The 18,074-nt window shown below is 38.8% G+C and overlaps 3 protein-coding genes across 7 annotated transcripts; 2 read left to right on the top strand and 1 right to left on the bottom strand.

Annotated features, from left to right (window-relative positions):
• The first annotated feature begins 73 nt into the window (after positions 1-73).
• Positions 74-2,829, top strand: LOC140782103 (uncharacterized). Of its 4 annotated transcripts, none has more exons than XR_012107790.1 (7): positions 74-325; positions 914-976; positions 1,061-1,147; positions 1,293-1,530; positions 2,127-2,192; positions 2,288-2,386; positions 2,622-2,829. XR_012107790.1 is itself a non-coding variant. In XM_073128486.1 (7 exons), the coding sequence occupies exons 1-7, from the start codon at positions 74-76 to the stop codon at positions 2,709-2,711; spliced, it is 903 nt and encodes a 300-aa protein (XP_072984587.1). In that variant the 3' UTR covers positions 2,712-2,829. The 4 variants fall into 4 exon arrangements, 1 of the variants encoding a protein (XP_072984587.1); XR_012107791.1 differs by having other exon boundaries at positions 2,039-2,200; XM_073128486.1 differs by having other exon boundaries at positions 2,127-2,200.
• Positions 2,830-3,184: 355 nt separating this feature from the next.
• Positions 3,185-7,367, top strand: LOC140782101 (kinetochore protein SPC25 homolog). The gene is made up of 8 exons (XM_073128485.1): positions 3,185-3,604; positions 4,134-4,199; positions 4,572-4,718; positions 5,078-5,191; positions 5,271-5,360; positions 5,434-5,556; positions 6,106-6,320; positions 7,097-7,367. Exons 1-8 carry the CDS (start codon positions 3,319-3,321, stop codon positions 7,112-7,114), a joined length of 1,059 nt encoding a protein of 352 aa, XP_072984586.1. The 5' UTR covers positions 3,185-3,318; the 3' UTR covers positions 7,115-7,367.
• Positions 7,368-8,451: 1,084 nt separating this feature from the next.
• Positions 8,452-17,623, bottom strand: LOC140781254 (telomere-binding protein 1-like). 2 transcript variants are annotated; one of them, XM_073127173.1, is made up of 10 exons: positions 17,486-17,623; positions 12,273-12,439; positions 11,340-12,189; positions 10,984-11,190; positions 10,827-10,889; positions 10,642-10,721; positions 10,280-10,524; positions 9,568-9,888; positions 9,426-9,489; positions 8,452-8,989 (listed from the first exon to the last, which is right to left on the bottom strand). In XM_073127173.1, exons 2-10 carry the CDS (start codon positions 12,351-12,353, stop codon positions 8,813-8,815), a joined length of 2,088 nt encoding a protein of 695 aa, XP_072983274.1. In that variant the 5' UTR covers positions 12,354-12,439; positions 17,486-17,623; the 3' UTR covers positions 8,452-8,812. The 2 variants fall into 2 exon arrangements, with proteins under 2 accessions (XP_072983274.1, XP_072983273.1); XM_073127172.1 differs by lacking the exon at positions 17,486-17,623 and adding an exon at positions 13,737-14,048.
• Positions 17,624-18,074: the final 451 nt, after the last annotated feature.

Here is an 18,074-nt window from a genome sequence, read left to right as displayed (position 1 = left end):
AAAAATATAAAACCACCGGATCGACCTCCATCTTGTGGTGGAAGTTAAACCACTCGCTCCCTCCACACGCCTCATGCCCTCTTCCTCCGCCTCTTCTTCTTCCCCCGCCGCTGCTGGAGCCACCCCCGCCGCCGCCATCCATGTACGGCAGCATCCACGTCTCTTCTCAGCCAGATTCCGGCTAGACCCCCGAGCTCGTGGCGGCGGCGACCGCAGAGCCGCCGCGATGCCGGGGCTCGCACTGGCGGCGGAGGGTCCTTCCTGCCTCTTCGTGGGTCCAATCGAAACCGCCAGTAAGGAGAGGCTCGAAGCCCTATATCGCCAGGTAAAATTTCTAAAAAACCACCCTTTGTTATTTACTTCAGTGTACCAATTTGGAGTTTTTGGATTCTTATCCAAAGATGGAGTCCCTCTCTTGGCCAATCTTTCTCTAGCCAGGTTTGTTTAGTAGAATAATCTCCTCAAATCGCAAATATGCATTTTATTTTCCAGATATTATTCCCATCTTTATCTACCATATTCTTTTCGTTTGTGACGTCGTTTTGCATGAATGCTTTCCGCAAGATCTCTTCAATTTTTGTTCATCTAATCGGTTAATAATTGTTAAAAGCTTGAATTTCACTGCAGCGTTTGTTTTCCTTCTCTTCTTTTTCATTTAAAGTGCATGTGCGACTTAGCGCTGTTTTAGATTTATAGGTAGATAACAAGATATGTCAGACTTAATGTCGTCTGCAGTTCAAGTCGCCAAAGTTTACTTCTGGAAGCTTTTCCTAATCTAGTGTTGCTGTATAAGTTTATACCTTTTGACTTTAAAGTCGTGTCTTTGTTCTGTCCTTTGTACTGCCTGAATAGTTCTTTAGTGGACAACCAAGAGAGCCAAAACTGATGCAACTAATTGTTCTTGATGTTCTAGGCCCGGGATTCCTATTACAGTGGTCAACCTTTGATTGTTGATGACATGTTTGATAGAGTTGAGGTAGTAAAGTTAAGCAATTTCCATTTGTTAGTTTATAGTTTTCCTTTATAACGGCCACAGCTTATATCAAGTTGTTGATGCTAGTTGAAGCTACGGTTGTACGGATCAAAATCTGTTGTAAAATATCCTCGCTGCAGCCTCAGAAAACAATCCACATATGCTGATGCTGAGGTAATCTGTTCAGTTTTCTTTTCTTTCTTTTTTTCTTCTGAAAATGCGTATTCTAATAGATATTGTTGTTAGGTTACTTCTTCTTCCTTTCCAGACAATGTTGTTTACTAGTTTGAAGTTTTGATATGACTTTGGTATAGGGCAGGAAGACCCATCACAGGTTTTAGCTTTAGGAAGTGTTTGGATGTTGCTACTTGTGTTGGGGACCTCTGTCTGTCTTGTGCCTACTATATATGCCATCAGTTTGGCATTCAATGGAATCTTTGGCTCCAGAAATGTCTTAAATGGTGGAAAATCTCCATTTGAAGAACTTAAGATGGTAAATGATATGCTCTTCATGGGACTGGGCTATTTGATTGGTTATCCTATTGCATCTGCTTCTGGTAAGATTTCTCCTCCTTGGTAATTGACCAATGATTTCTTCCTTCGCCATGCATATTTAGATAAGTTACCATAGTTTATATTGTGTGCATAAACATATGTACCTGCTATGCATAGTATCTGCTTTGAGGGTGGATGTGTTGAATCATCTCTGTGCAATTACTGGAATCTTATTACTCTTCATTGTATGTCATACTTCCTACTACAAGATGTAATTCTTTTATATTATTACTTATAATAATTTCATGTCTATGATTCTAGGTGGTGGAGGCAAAATGCAAAATAGAAATTATTTAATTTACTCAGCATGAGATGCATTCATGTCTGCAGTTTTGGAGTGTCATAAGAACTGGAGAAACTATAGTTTCTACTGTTTATGTGTATGTGAATGTGTATATTTGTTGCTTCGTTTTAGCTGTGAACACCCAGGCTTGTATATTACAGACAGATTACAAAATTGCAACCGCCCACATTTTCTTCGTATGAATTTGGAAGTCTTTATTCTTGCAGAAAAGTGGTGTTCCATTCTGCTTATTTGCATCTATCGCATGGGTTTCCCTTCGTAGTCTTTTTTGCTAACTACCGTAGTGGATCACAGTACGGGCACTGGAAGGATTATGGAGGAATGATTTGGTTGCATTAAAAGGTTCTTGTCCAAATTGTGGTGAGGAGGTTTGTGTTATTACTGGCTAATCCTTCTGGTTACTATTTTATGCAGGCTACTATGCCAATGAAATAAATAAAATTATTCTCTTTCAGGTATTTGCATTTGTGAAGAGCGGCAAATCCAGCCAACCGCCCCATAGAGCAGAATGTCATGTATGTGAGTGTACCTTGGAGTATCGCACTAAAGTAGAGGTATTTTATTTGCATCTTTGTTTTGAATGAATGATCGCTTTGTCAAAATAATGTTACAATTATGGCACCAATATCTCTGCTTGTTCTCACTTTCATATTCCTGATGCACATGTCCGAAAGTGACATTAGGCACAATGAGAATCTACCATGTATAAGTTAACACCCAAGTATGATATTTTTCGATAATGTGAGGTAGCTCCATCCTTTTGACATTCTCCTCGGCATTTATTTGCAGCAATCCTTGACAAGGCCTGGCAGGAATTGGGTCTACGGTCGCGTTTATCTGGTTCCAGGGTCCTATCCTCAGAGTCGGAGACGGATGTAGATTCTATTATCACTTTCTACCACAATTTTCTACACTGTACAGTGCTTCTTCTTTTTCGTGTGGATATAATAAATTGCATAAAGGAGCGGCTCAAAGAATACCTCCTAGATTTTATTTATTTTATGCCCATCTTTGGTGCTTTCTGAGATGACTCAACTGCCATCTAAATTTCCTAGCAAACCAACTCCTTGATGACTTCTCTGCTTGCCCATGGCAGAACATTGCGGTTTTCATATCTTATTAATGTTTTGCAGTGACAATTTTTGCATTTGGGATTTAAAAAAAAAGAAGAAGAATGATTGCAATCTACTAAATATACGAAAAATATCTTAGATTTTGTTGGCATCTACTTGCAAATTGATAGTAAGCTAAACTTGTCAACTTTGATGTTACATTATCACAAAGGTTGCGAGATTGGAAATCCTCATGGGAATAGATTTCCATTATATTAGTTACAAGCAACAAGTACTGTGATTATGATGTGACCATTTACTAACCTCTAGTAACTAGTCGTGGCGAATAAGTTCTAATGCGTACGTCACAGCAAATTAATTAGTAGCATCCGAATCCGAATCCGAATTCCGACCCGACCCGACCCGACCCGACTATGCCCATGGTGGTTCTCTCCCCTCAAAATTTGAATAGCAAGGCGGTGGAAAGGGTGCGAAACCAAAAAAATCCCCCTTCCGAACTGAGCGAGCGGAGAAGAAAGAAGACGGCGATGCAGGTGGTGGTTGAAGAAGGAATGATCCGGCGAAGGATGTCGGAGCTCCGCCTCGCCTGCGAGCGCGAGATCCGAAACCGACGGGAAAAGGATACCCTCGCCCTCGCCTCCTTCCGGCGCTCTCTCCACTCCATCCGCTCCTTGGCCCAAGAAACCCTAGCCAACCGAGGTTGGTGTTGTTTCTGTTCCTTTCCGGTTTGTGCTTAACATTTGCGAGTTGGAAATCTCGATCGCTCGCTCTTCTCCTTTAAGGATCGCGATTAGTCTCATCGTTTTTTTGAGGGTTTATTTTTTATTGTTTGCTTTTATCTCATCATACGTGACTTATTTTGTCGTCATTTCGTTTGTTTCCTTGTCTTCTTGAGCCTTTTTTTTGTGGTTTCCAGTTGTCTGCGGTCTGCCATCTCGACTAGAACTAGTGAGTTAGGGTTTTAGTTATAGCAAGATTATATTGTTGTGTCTTCTCATATCCTGGCCATTCTAGTCGGTAAGAACATTCTTTCCTCTTTTCAAGAAATCTGAAAACTTAATTAATATTTAGTATTTGGGGAGGGAACGAATTTGTGGAATGTAAATAGAGGGTTTGCTGCAGCATCTCGGGAATTTAATTGTACAATTTATTCTGTTTTCACATGATATGGATAGTTTTTTCCTTCATTGCATTTGTTTTTTTATTGTTTAAACACATTTGCTTGCAGAAAAACTTGGTCGGCTGAAAGATCAGCTCAAAGAATTGGAGTCTGAGCTTGGAGAAACTCTAGCTGGTAAGGATTTAGCTCGTGTGATCTTCTTTATGTAATGCTTCTTACAAATTAAGAAAAAAAAAACAAGATCAGGGAAGCATATCTATCAAACTCCTGCACTGGTCGAATATCACAGTAAATTATTTGGAATTACTTGGTCTAATAGGAAAAAGTCTGTGCATTTTCCTGTTGTTGAAATGCGTTTTGGAGGCATATGAATGCTTATTGTGTAGATATTTCTAGATATTCCAACTTTACTAATTGGTATTTATCTGCTCAGTTTGCTTTTGGAGGTCTGTCTTGTAGTCCTATTTAGGTATTATGCATCTTTTCTATCGAGGAATAATGATTTAATGTGTTGGCTTACATTTTTTTCTTAAACCATGTTTGCAGTGAAAACTTGCAAAGTGTCAAAATATACAGCCATATCTGAATATCTTTCAAACATAATAGCTAGAGGTGAGCAACTCAAGAAGATAGTTGCAGATCAAAGGAGAAAGAGAGATGAATATGCTTCAGTCATATCAAAACAAATAGGAGGTAATTATTCTTCGACGTCACTATGTAATGAATGAGGTTATTGAACTTTTGATTATACTATCTGTATTATTTAAAATCCATTATTTAGCAAGTCTTGTATCTATCTTTTACTTGTGTATATCATGTCATATAATTGTAGATGCCTGTTCTGTTCTCTCAAATTGAGGATTTCTTCTGTGGTACCTGTGGGTCAACTTTGTATGCTTAAGCCCACTTTTGTTGGTATTCTGCTGTCATTGCATTTTGATCATGCTGAAGTTTGTGTTGATACTTTTAATGTTGGTGCAACCCAAAGAAACTTTCTTGTTCAAGCATCACATGCAGTTGTTTCTGTCATTGATCCATCTGTGATTTTGCAGCTGTGGAGGCTCTTGAAGAAAAGAGTAACCAAGATGCAATGGGGAGGGAAGATATTGAGGAAGCTATTATGTGGTACTATAAGGTTCTTGGTTTCCGGGCAGTAGGAGGAGAAGGTAAGGTTTGCCAGTTTATTGCTAAAGTCAATCTATTGGAATTGGAATAATTTATTGACTACTGTTTCCTATTATAAAGGAGTAAAATTCATTTTCAACAAGATTGACTCAAAAGATGCAGAAAAGGAGTACTCATTTACAATAAGGCTTGATGATGATAAATACAACTGTAAGTTAAATTTCCCCAGTGTTTCAATCTAGATACTTAAATCTGTAATTGAATATTATTTTTATGATCTCAGTGTTGCATTGTGATCCCTACATAGAAGATATCAATGAATTGATCAAGGACTTGAATAAAACTAATGATTTATTCAAGTTTGTGAGGATTATGAGAGAAAAGTTCCAGGCTGCCACTCTCAATGGTAAAACCTTCTTTTGACTTTTGATTTTGTGTCTTGTAGGTTAACGAAGCCTTTAATAACGCCACTTATTTTGGAATATTATGAATCCTTTTTTCCTTTAAGCAAACATTTAGAATTTATCATCGATGCTTGAGTTAAAAGTATAAACTGCAACCATAGCTAAGGTGGGGTTCCAAAAGACAAAGATGTATGAGGGAGAAGTACTTCACAGATAAATATGCAGATTTAGTGAATTGAGGGATACCAAGGAAAAGATGTAAAGCAACAGGAACAACGGTGACAATAACAACCAGCACCTGAACTCTTTGAAAAGTCTTTATCATCCCATTCTTTTCTATATTGTACAATGTACATCATTCTTTGTGCTTTCATTAGTTTTGATAGGACAAGACCAATATGTACTCACTGCAAAATAATACTCTCACGGCCAAAAATACAGATTATAGGCTCTCTTTTTCAATATCCATGGACTTGATTAATTTTTCTGTGTTATGTACACACTGATCAATTCTTCTACTTCTAATCTCTTGGGTCTCTTCTGCTTTACAGGACTTCTTCTCATGCCCTCATCTGTCTGTCCAGACTCCTCTTCAGTCACAATATCATCTCCACCTCCAACCTCAGTGGACAGTAGAAGTGAAAAATCTATTGATCAATCCTGTCCTTATATTCAGGCTAAAGATCAGCATGATCATCACAAGAAAGTATTACCTGCCCGAATGGCATTATCACCACATTCAGTACGCCGCTCCCCACGTCTGATGGTAATTATGAATTTCTTTTGTTCATTTTCTTCACTGCATCCTAGCTGATGACAACTTATATACTTGAAATTCAAAAGTTGAATCCTTTCACTTGAGTATTAAACTTGGCAGCATTTTGATGAATGAAAATAAACCCATGAACTTCATGAAGTTAGAAAAGCATCTAGCAAGTGATCCTTTGAAAAAAAAAATGAACTGCTCTCATAGCATCTATCTTGCAAGGTGCCGTTGGCAAAGCCTGAGTTTGTCTTCTGCTGCACATACTTATGAATAAGAGTATACTGTTGCTAGTACAAGATGAGATCTCCTGTTGACTGTTCACTTGTCCTAGTTCTGTATAGTTGTATGATAAATTCATGCATGCACTCATGGATAAAAAATTGATTGCATGACCCATTCAATTTAACTCATACAATATGTCTACTATTTTCTTCAAAAACCAATATTGTCTGTGTTAGCCAATCATGCCTTTGATTTTGTAAATTTGTTTCATCTCTTGTAATTAATGGACATGAATATTGGTTCGTCAACAGGTGCATCTGCTTGAATTATCCTTATTTTTTTATCCGTCATATGAACTAGTGTTCCATAAGGTTGTAACTGTTGAGTATGCATCATATAATGGAGTTGTCTGACCATGATATTATCCAAGTATTCTGATGTTGGATCTCATATTTTTGTGTTTTTAAAGTTCAGAAAGCCTATCTATTTCATGAATGAAGTAGCATTGAATTGTTATTAGTATTTGGATCATCATAGGTGCTGGTTTTCTGCAGGTGAAAAGATTTCTTTGATATCTTAGTTCGCCGTGCATCCCTGGTGAGACAACTTGTCCCCATTGTGCAAATGCTTTGCTAGCATTTGAACTGTGAATATGAGCCAAAAGACATCGATTTCCAAGGAATGATATGTTTCACCAGATGTCTTTTCTGCATATTTATTATGTTTTATGTATGTAATGCATCTACAGGTGATGGTTGCATGATTCTGTAAAGCCACTCAGCTAGCTAACATTTTGAGCTTCTTTATGATAAGTTAACAGGCTAAGGCAATGTGTCGATTAAATGTCATAATATGAAGTCATATCTTGACTTCAGTCTATAAGCTTCACGTTCTTGGTCAGGAATACTCGTGCTCACTCCCCTAGGTCACAATCTGGTGTAATAATGCGGAAAATCTGGTGTATTCTTGCTCATTTTTTGGTTTAAAAAAAAAAAAAAGAAACTGTGGATAGTAGTTGTTGGATGGATGGTGTAGGTTTTTCTGTACTTCCGATAATCTAATAATATAACTTTGGAATTAGTAAATCTGTCACTAGGATTAATATAAACATATGTACTTGAAGAATACATTGTACTCAAGGCTGTTAAAGATTATTTATATATATATTATTCTACGATTCCCACCGTCATGAAATATTTCTCGTGAACCTAAAGTCTGTAACCGTCGGGATTCCCCCTGGTAAGTTAGTGGTATTTAATAGGCGACGATCACATGGTTATACACATGAGATGCCGGCTATAATTATTGCTATTACCCAATCTCCACCCACCGTTTAGCTGGATGCGTATGTTATCACATTCCGTGTTTCGATGAGCAAGCTTACGAACTCACCTTCTCCCAGCTGTATACACGAGATTCAAAGTAGCACGCCAGCCTAACGTCGGGCGTAAGGTTTAACACGTACTTATTTATAAGTTGGCCAAAATTTGAAACTTCTTCCTAAGTTTTTATTCCGAGTTAGTAACGGCGAATGTAATTCTCTGTTCGAGCTGTTAAACTATTTAATTATTTTGTTTTTAAAATATAAAAGTGAGCAAGACAAATGAAAAATAATACAGTACAAAAAGATTTTCATAAAAATAAAATTACTTTTCATAAATGTAACAACGGAAACTGTGAAATATTACAGAGAAGAAAAATAAAAGAAGTCATTAAAAGGTACAACGTTTTAAGCGAAAAGCAATCAAAGAGTACAACATGAAAGTGAGATGCAACCCGCAGCGCACCCTATACTTTATTTTCTTTTCTTTTCCCCAAAACAACGTGCTCCAACCAAAAGAATGAATTAAATGTAATGACAGAACTGATTAACAACTTTCCCCTTTTTCCTGACAATGACGTGAACAAATTGTGTTAAGACAGCAATCCTTATTCCAGTCTATTTTTGATTTGCTTTTTTCCCTCTTGGATCATCTGCCATCATGTACAAAGTGTGCCAAAAGGAATTTCCCTTCCCCTCTTTCTTAATTCACAAGGAGAGAGGGATTACCCTGGCTTAAAAATGTGTAAGAAGAAGAGAATATTACACAAATGGGGTCAATCTTTTTTTCTTTTCTTTTCTTTTCCTTTTTACAAGGCAAGGGATGAGTTGTCTTCTGGAGCTCTATCTCCTCCCCTCCCCCTAGAAGTGAGAGAGAGAGAGAGAGAGAGAGAGAGAGAGAGAGAGAGAGAGAGAGAGAGAGAGAGAGAGAGGAAGAAGAATGAATGGATTAGGCAGTCAAGCACGTCTCTGGCACAACAGGTGGTTTGGCGTGGAGCTTAGCTTGCTGCTGTGACCAGTGAGCTTGGGCAGATAGCACCCGGTCAAGCAATTCTTGTGGAACCGGCTCTCCCCTTCTTTGCTGAGGGGAAATCCTGGCCGTGTGAACTAATGTCTTCCACTTGTCCTGGTCAAAGAAAACCATTCCACCCCCATTAGCACTACACTACTCTTTAAACTTGAACTTGGAATATTAATGACGCGGAGAAGATGAGATTAATCTGACTTCAAGTAATAGGAATCCTAATGCCGACAGAAAGATTGAACTCGTCAAAACTCGGGTTTATCTCGTACACGGATGGTTAACCTTATTTCTATGTTATGTAAAGATTCAAACATAAACATCTGGAAATGCAAACTACCAAATGCGTGTGGACAACTTCAAACTGCATAGAGATGGTGACACTTCCCCAAAACGGGAAGAAGATATTTGGTATTTCTTAGGTGCCTTGGATATTTCAAATTATCTAGTATGCTATTGCTAACAATGATGACCTGTTAACATCAAGCATATATGAAGCGATATACCTCAATTTATTAAGAACTGTGCAGATAAATATTACCTTCAGGTCAACATAAGTCCTGTGCTTTGCGTTGTCAAAGGCCCGGATTTTAACATCTCGCCACCTGGAGAAGAGAGGTATAACCCGCATAAGTAAAAGATCTTACAATGCTAACAGCTAGTGCCTCAGCATAAACACAGACCTTCCAGTTCCGATTTTCTCAACTGCCTGGACCAGTGCTTCCACTTCAGCAACAGAGAAGGGCCTTCTAATCCGGCGTTGCGCGAGCTCACATCGCCTTGACTTACGCAGCGGAACGACAGCTAGTGCCTCAGCATTCATTGGTGGGACAGTAACAAGAGCTCGAGAGTTTGGAGTTTTTCCTATTGCTGAAACATCAGTAGGGGAGTGAACAGAATCATGATCACTATCGGGGCAGTTAGCTAGGGAGGTTAATATGGGCCGCGGGGTGGTAGTGGACATCCCATGGCCATGAACAGGAGTGAATTCTAGAGGTAGAATCCTGAAAATGAAACAGAAATGGAATGAGGTACTTATAGAAGTCCAGATTTCGGGAAAGCACAGGAAAGGCGATAGTATTAGTTGAAACCATATTTGGTTTACCAATATTAAAGATTCTACCTAAAGCATCTATAGATAATCATAATCTTAGTGATTGGAAAGAATTTTCACCAACATAATCAATCTTATTTAATAATAGAATTCATATTTATCTGCACAGAATAAGGTTAATCAAACAAGACCTACCACAACATTTCTTATATGAAGGAAGGTATCTATAACAGATTCCCTTGAGATGTATACTCAAAAGTTTCATACTATTGGCAGGAAAGTATTATGCAGGTTACTTTATTAAACTACAAGAAGTAAAGGAAACTAGATTATTTCACTACCTTGCAAGTGGTTCCACGACATCATCGGTACCAAGGAACTGACTATCTTCAGATATTGTGAGTTGTGGTGGAGCTTGTGTAGCATTTGGTTCCAATGTAAAACCAACGTTCTCCAGCTTATCACCATGAGATATCCCAGCTTGTTGCAGGGTTTTGTTATCGTCTCTAACCTTTTTTCCTTGGAGAAGAACACCGACCCGTAGTCCACCTCCAAGTATAGCAGTCACAGCCTCCATAACTGTCCTCTGCAAAATAAATTATAGGTATTATACTATTGTTTCTGGAAGATAGTTTTAACCTACTGAGACATATCGAAGACCATAGACATAAAGAGAGACAAAAAATGTGATAGAAGTTTGTACCTTCAACGAACCAATAGTAGCAGTTTCAGGAATCTCAATGAAAAGTTCAGGCACCTTAAATGACTTGATACTTAGCTTCACTGGAAGGATAGAAATTAACAGCCGTCAGAGCCTCATCATGTACTGATCAAATGAACTATACTAAGTAAACAATTTATATGTCATAATTAGTTAACACAATATACCATGGTAATCTTCAGACCCATATGATGGCTTTTGACCAGTCATGGAAGATGATGCCCTATTTGCTGCAAAAAGAGAGAAATTTTGTTGTTCAAAATGAGGACTATAAAAGGGCAACAAGGCTCTCAAGAAAGCATAGATTGCATGGATGACACCAACCTCCATGCAGAGTTGCATGTGAATCACTTGCTTCCATCTTGATGCTACTCTTTGCAGGTGAATTAGATATACCTTCGCTAAATATCCCTCCAGATGGTGATACTAAACAGCGCTCGAAAAGTTTTCTCCTTTTGAACATAGTCCTTTGTGTCCTTTGGCGAGTGGAACACATTTTCTTGCAGCGGAAAGAAGATTTTGCCTCCACATCTGATTATATAAATCAAATTTAACCTCTTAATATGGCAGGACATCCATATTTACTAACCAGCCATAGCGGAGCTTTTAAAGAAATCATGAATCAAGATGTTTCTTGCTAAACATGTCATAAAATAGAAAGATCGAGATCATGGCCATACCAGAGTTAGAAAACTCTCCTTTGTGTGTCCTAGATGGAACCACCTTTCGAAACTTTGATACCAACAACCTCCTGACCCTACGATCACCTCTCCGATGTGGTCTAAAGGCCTTATTAGTAATGGCGCCAGGATGTGTGCACCCAGAAGAATTTTCATCATCATCTCTATCTACAGCGGATTTCCTCCTGTCCTGATACTTCGGAAAGGAACTACAACGAGGGATATGATACCTGTACAATGGCATTTCGGCACTGCTGTCAGAGCTAACTAGTGCAGGAGGTTTTACATCCAAATCCATTATATCCACCAAACTATTCATGTCTGGAGCATCGCTGTCTATTTCATTTTTAAGCTTTTGTACTCCATCTTGGAATGGTCTCTTCATCTCATCTCCCTTACTCTCAACCGATCCCACAGAACCAGGGGAAGAACTTCTGCCAGTTGCATCCTTCTCTAGGATCGTTCCAAGTGTAAATCCAAATTCAGCCCTTGCTGTACTAATTTTTGTTTCCTCCTTATCTAACACATTTGCAAATGCAGAATTAGATCCTGAAGCTGCATCTTTTGGTGTCTTTAAATGGCGAACCTGCCTTTCAATGAAGTTAGTAGAACCCAGCGTACCCTCATTGCAGCTATTCTGATCCAAAGATTCAGTTTTGAATGGCTTGACTTCATCAAACTGCTCCTGTTTAACAGAATCCTTTGCAGAACTAGGATTAGTTGATCCAGTAATGTTAACAAGACTTGAAGAATTCTCTCCCTCCATTAATATCTTTCCAGCAACTGTGGCAAGCAAGTCAAATGCACACATCTGACTGTCCGCAAACTTCCTTCGAGTGGAACGTTTACCCTAGATGATCAATTATGGGTTATACAAATTTCCAACATCCAAACAAAAATGACAACGCCAAATAGGGATTTATATGTATATACCCTAGCCGATCTCGGAACATGTAAAATTGGAGGGGCCTGGTAGCCAGACGATCCATAATCCAACCTCTTCTGCAACACCATATCTCAAAATTTGAGCCAAAATGACACTCAGCAATGACCAAGGAGCAGGATCATAACATCCAGTGTCTTTGTCTTAAAAATGAGATCTGCACAACAATTTCACTTCTCAATAAATTAAATAAATAATTGTGAAAATTATTCAAGTTACATAGAGGATCAAGATTTCAAGAATTTAGATGTTTGAAACCAGTTTTTCCCTCTCAAAGCAAGGATCAAGAGAGAGAATATTGGCTTGATCTCAATGCAATAAATTACAAGATCCCAGATCTGAAAGGGAAAATGGAAATTAAACATGCTTAAATCTCAGAAAAACCCATAACTATTGATTCCCTTGGAAGTCGTTGAAAAGCAATTCATAAATCAGCTTTAAATAAGTGGATGTTTCTATTTCTGCTTTGTTATTAAAAACCTAAAGCAATTCATTGGAACGAAAAAAATAAGAAAGGGTTTATGAACGGAGCAAATAACAAAAATATTAGTAATAACATATTTCTCTTAAGGAACGGAACAAATAAGAAAGGATCAAAAATCCCATTGAGGAGAATCCGATGTCATTGGAAACATCTAAACACCAAAAATCGAACCAAAAAGGATCCTTAAATCTAAATGGGGGAAGAAAGAGAGAGAGAGAGAGAGGGAGAGAGAGGGTGAGAGCGAGAGCTAAACCCTTTCAGAGAAGCAATAGAAGAAACGGATCAAAGTCGAAAGATCACGCCATTAACAAATATTTAAAGCAATTCAACATAGATCGGGAGGCATCTCCAATAAATTTCCTGCGAGTAGATAAAAATCAGACAACTTTTATTCGCGCCTTTGATGGAGAGAAATTCTAAATCACCAGGAAAAATATTTACAAGTGAATGAAGGAAACAATGACACGCATCGAGATTCATATAAGGTCTAGCAAATAATCGTTTCCAGATCCAAAACCCCAAAACCCTCATGCAAGTATTATACTAAAACCGACCAATTCCAGAACCGCAGATCTGATCTCGATCTTATTCACCAGATTTCAAGAGAAAACACCAAAATTCTACAAAAATTATCCGAATTTCTTTGTCTGTCCAAAGTCGGATACGATTGCACACTATAAAGGAAATCCGTCAAAATTTCATAAATATTTCGGCAATAACTCAAAAGACAACCAAATTCAGATAGCTAAAACCCATGTCGACCTCGAAAAAAAGCGAAGAATTAAAACAAGAAAAAAAGAGATAAAAAGGAAAAAGGATAATTCTTCGATCCAACTTAACAAAAATAAACCCATGAACAAGATTAAAAAAAAAACCAACGAAATTAAACGAAAGAGAAAAAAAAAATATTTGGAGCCGACATCGAATCCAAAGACCGACCTCTAAAATGATCGGAATTCGATCAGCTCACCTTCGAAACACCGATCTGTGAGAAAAAAAAACTCGTCGGACCTCAAAGCAGATCGCGAAAACACTTGAATTCTATAAAATTCTTGAAATAATCCAAGCGGAGAACAGATCGGTGAATTCCAGCACCCAGATTCCCGATCTCAATGAGAAAATCCGCGTCCAAATTCCACCTCGTTCACGTCCTTCCTCCGAACAGAGAAATCGAAAATTTCCACAAATAAACAAATTATTTTTTCTCTCCTTTCCCTCTCCTATTTCTCTCTCCTCTTTCCTTTCCTCTCGCTTCTGAGATCGCCAAAACCCCTTAAAAACCACCTCTTTCTTAAACCCCCCGGCTCTTATACCTTTGACTCTCGCCACCGGACCAACTGGTAAAACCCCACGCGTCTACCGGCTCCTCCCGGTGATCTTAACCACCAAGACCGTTTCCTGCCTTCCCTGCTCTCCACCACCTCCGATTCCTGCCACGCGTCCTATCAAAGAGACCGTACGGTCTCTCGTTACCATTTCTTTTTCTACAAGGTAATTCTCTCGGCGAAAATTCGAAAATTCCGGGCAGAGACGTGGTAGGACACGGGTTCCTAAACTTCCGATCCTTTCCCACTCATAGAAATAACTCGAGGGAAGAATTTGGTCTCTAATTAAATGGTTTAATGATTAGTTTTTCTTCACCTGTTACGTGGACGTGGTTAAATTTATTTATTTATTTATTTATTTATTACAAATTCTAAGTACTCGGTGTTAAACTTGGAATAAATTTATTCCGCACTTTTACGTGAATAAATTTGTGGATAATAATAGTCAGGATGGTGCCGAATAGGATGCTTAGATTCCGCTGCAGGAGGCCCAAGAGCCATACAGTAATAAGATAAGATTTTGTGGCTTAAATTCATATGCATTAGCTCAATAAATAAGAAAATAAAGTCCTGATTTGTTTCTAATTATACGTGCTTCTCGTAATTCATTACGCCAGGAGGGATACTGGTCTCTCAAATTTGGGTAGATGCCACGTGGGAATAAAGAGCAGCCACGTGGCAGATGTATGTGATCTAGTTATCTAATTTAAAATGTTTGAACTCCACTACAAACTTGAGTGACAGATTTTCGACTATTGTGATTTAAATAAATCTGGTAAAGGGTCGGAATTTTTGAGATGGGAGGGGGGAAGAATCTGAGACGTCTCTACCACCGTCAGGTTCCGTTAAACCAGGGCACGGCAATATGATGACGTGGCGCATCGGACAGCCAATAGATATAACGTCGTCGGTATCGGAGATAAGGGTGGGCACGCGTGTGGCTGGGAAGGCGAGGGGTGGCGTGGGGCCTACTTGTTTCTTTTTTTTTCTCTCTCTCTCTTTCGTCCTCGCATAAGCGCGAATTTTAATGCGGATAAGGAAAGGGAGGGGGAGGAGGAGGAGTGGAGGACGGAGAGCACGACATCCACGATAGAGCGACGGTTATCTCATCGATAGGGTTCGTGTTGCTATGGATGGGCCCCCTCCCGAAACGGGCGGCCCACCTCGTGTTTGCCCGATCACGAACCTACTGTCGACACGCGTTCCCCCTTTGCAGAAATATAAAGGTAAATTAATTAGTGCCTCAAACTTGATTTAAAACTTTTTTTTAAAAGCTGCAAGATGGAAACAATTGGGTTTGGGTAGCACCCACCCAAATTGAACCCGATAAGCTCCAATTGTTGTTACATGTCATCGAAAATAGAGCTCGATGAGATGGACATAACCCGATCCACTTGTAGAGCTAGCATCGTGACACCTAATACAAATGCTTAATTATCAGTAGGTGGTGGGGTCCAAGGAATCCTGTAACGTGTGGGATTGGCTAATGGCTAGAGAAAAGATGCCCTGTCACGTGAGGATGGTATGTTATTTGTGGGTGGATGAGGAGGTGAGAGAAGGTTTCTGTTAAAAAGCCGGAAGGGAAATTAATACTAGTAATTGGTAGCTTGCAAGAGAGTTCACATAACATGGAGATTGCTTGACGTAAAAGGGAGGAGGAGAAAGATAAAGGAAAGAGTCCAACACTGTGCCAGCCAACTCCTTGAGCATATATGCAGCCTTTGCAGCTGGCCACGTGGCCAGGTTATTAAGTTAGATCTTGCTTAATAAACTTATAATCATACTTGACTCATCTTAAGTGGTAACTACGGCTGTTGTTTGTTTTAGTACATTAATTCATAGCAGAGATGAGATAGATCTCTGCTATCAAGTTACAGAGACAAGACCGACGTATATAAAATAATAATCTAACAGCTCTAAAAGTTCTATCAGAATACTGTGACGTTAAATAGCCCACTAGGGCCGTTCTTGTCTACTTGATCTTTAATTGCAATTCATAATCTAGTAATAGCTACTAAGAGGAGAAATTGCCAATACTCAGATAGCATCCTAGTACTTAAACTGGGTCCATTCTCCCCAAGTGGATGGTAAAAAAATATTGTTCTTCTTGCAAGATATAGGACCCAACTATAACATACTATGTGCCACATTTATCCTGTATTTAATTGGCTAATCATTAAACTCCCAATAATTGAGGCACTATACTTGGGCCTGGGAAGAGAGAGAGGAAGAAGAGATCACGTTAGGTGTCAGTTGGGAGTATTGCATCAAGCACTCAAAAGACACAGCTACACCCACCAACCACCCAACTAAGACAAGAAAAAGAGTTGATATATATATAAAGACTAATAGTAGAGTAGATTAGCCTTAAACAAATGGAGGCTAACTAAGAAAGGCCAACACTGTTCACATGGGAGGTGTAGTAATTTTCTTGCAGCGAATCACGTGTATGTAGCTAGCTTCGATAGATTTAGATTTATATTTATATAGCTGTATATGGTTGGAGATCTCGTGGGTGGCACATGACTTGTGGATTTGAGATCTCTCGTTCTGAGCCGTCTGATCAAAAAGATAAAACGCGAGAGGCCCAAATTGAGATATTAATGCTATAGCCTATAGGGATAGGAAATGGTCAAATTGGTTATATACCAAACGTATAACATTGAGACGACTTTTAATTGGTTTGAGAAACATAAGAATTTTTTTGAGAATAATGTGAGGATTCTCCTATAGGTCGATAGGACTTATTGCATTGGGGACCATCACCCTGCACTCCGGCCCTTTACTGCAAAAAATATGGTTAGGTGCTAAATGTGCTTACCTCACCTAATCCCTTTGCATTAGAGAAGACGGATTTATGACATCTTAATTTGCATGGGCAAGCAATAATTCATGCCACGTGGAGATAGGAAACTCTTGGAGAGAAGGTGACCAAAGTTGCCTGACGAGCAAGTGAAGCACAATACGCATGGCAACTAGCAGCGCAAAGTGGGGAAATAGAAATAAATAAAGAATGTTGGAGATTATAAAAATAAAATAAAATAAAAAATAAAAAAAAAGAGGTGACCATTATAGCGTGCATTCACAAATCTTTGTGTACAATGACGCCACCTAACCGATATGTTTATTCCTTTTTATATGAGAGATCACCTCTTACATCAATCTATGATGTTTATTAAAGAAGCCCATTATTGGCTTTCATGGGCTGAACAAGAACGAAGGACTCTGCTACTAGAGATTAGCAGGATTAGAAGAATAGTATCAGAAGGCTTTAGGAATGTGGCGTAAATTATTGGTATTAAAGAGGAGGGGGATGATGAACAGCATTAAACAGAATACGTAAATGATTCAAAAGAATTCAAATATTGGAAATAACATCGCTGAGTGTAATTACCCCGGAAATCATGAATTGATGCTTGCACTAGTCATCCTTCAGTCGCTTGAGCAATCTAGCAGCCCACCGCCTCAGCCGTCTCTTCAGCGTAAAACCAACCACCACACCAACTGCGAAGCTGATGGCACTAATCTTGCCACATGCTGACAAAGAAACTACTCGTCTGCGACACAGCAAACATGCTTAAGATTGTAAGTTTATCTATAGCAAGAAGATACTTGGAAAAGGAAGCCGAAACTCTTGTAGAAAAAATAATGGCTCATCTCTGAATGGTTAAATTTTCTGTGCACAATGGCTGCTGTTAATGATGGCAAAAAGTGGAAGAAGTCTAGAGCTTTGGGCTGGATAGAGTTCTAACATTTTACTCAGTTCCAACTTCCAAGTAACTTGAGTAACATATGAGGTTACCTAGCGGAAACATTAATAAGCAAAGGAAACGTAATAACATTCAGTAGGCTAGTATACAACAACTTGAAAAAAGAAATTGGTGCAGTTGCTGAATCATTTGAAAGAGCCTTGTAACCAATACCTACCTATTGACTATGGTGCACAATGTAGTCAACGGATTACATGTGGACTTGGAGGGTCT

Source organism: Typha latifolia, chromosome 2 (assembly GCF_019914945.1).
Source record: "Typha latifolia isolate L0001 chromosome 2, TyphaL0001v2, whole genome shotgun sequence".
NCBI classification, from domain to species: Eukaryota; Viridiplantae; Streptophyta; class Magnoliopsida; order Poales; family Typhaceae; genus Typha; species Typha latifolia.
The sequence above is the reverse complement of the archived record's forward strand: the minus strand, read 5'-3'. Positions and strand labels throughout refer to the sequence as shown.

Bases quoted from the DNA above. Each gene is read 5' to 3' on its own strand.
- LOC140782103 (XM_073128486.1), top strand. From the start codon at position 74: ATGCCCTCTTCCTCCGCCTCTTCTTCTTCCCCCGCCGCTGCTGGAGCC. The intron at 1,148-1,292 runs GTAATCTGTTCA...GGTATAGGGCAG, and splicing joins CCACATATGCTGATGCTGAG to GAAGACCCATCACAGGTTTT. The intron at 1,531-2,126 runs GTAAGATTTCTC...AGTGGATCACAG, and splicing joins TCCTATTGCATCTGCTTCTG to TACGGGCACTGGAAGGATTA.
- LOC140782101 (XM_073128485.1), top strand. From the start codon at position 3,319: ATGCCCATGGTGGTTCTCTCCCCTCAAAATTTGAATAGCAAGGCGGTG. The intron at 3,605-4,133 runs GTTGGTGTTGTT...ATTTGCTTGCAG, and splicing joins AGAAACCCTAGCCAACCGAG to AAAAACTTGGTCGGCTGAAA. The intron at 4,719-5,077 runs GTAATTATTCTT...GTGATTTTGCAG, and splicing joins CATATCAAAACAAATAGGAG to CTGTGGAGGCTCTTGAAGAA.
- LOC140781254 (XM_073127173.1), bottom strand. From the start codon at position 12,353: ATGGTGTTGCAGAAGAGGTTGGATTATGGATCGTCTGGCTACCAGGCC. The intron at 9,889-10,279 runs GTAGTGAAATAA...TTTCATTTTCAG, and splicing joins GTCGTGGAACCACTTGCAAG to GATTCTACCTCTAGAATTCA. The intron at 9,490-9,567 runs GTCTGTGTTTAT...TCTCTTCTCCAG, and splicing joins GAGAAAATCGGAACTGGAAG to GTGGCGAGATGTTAAAATCC.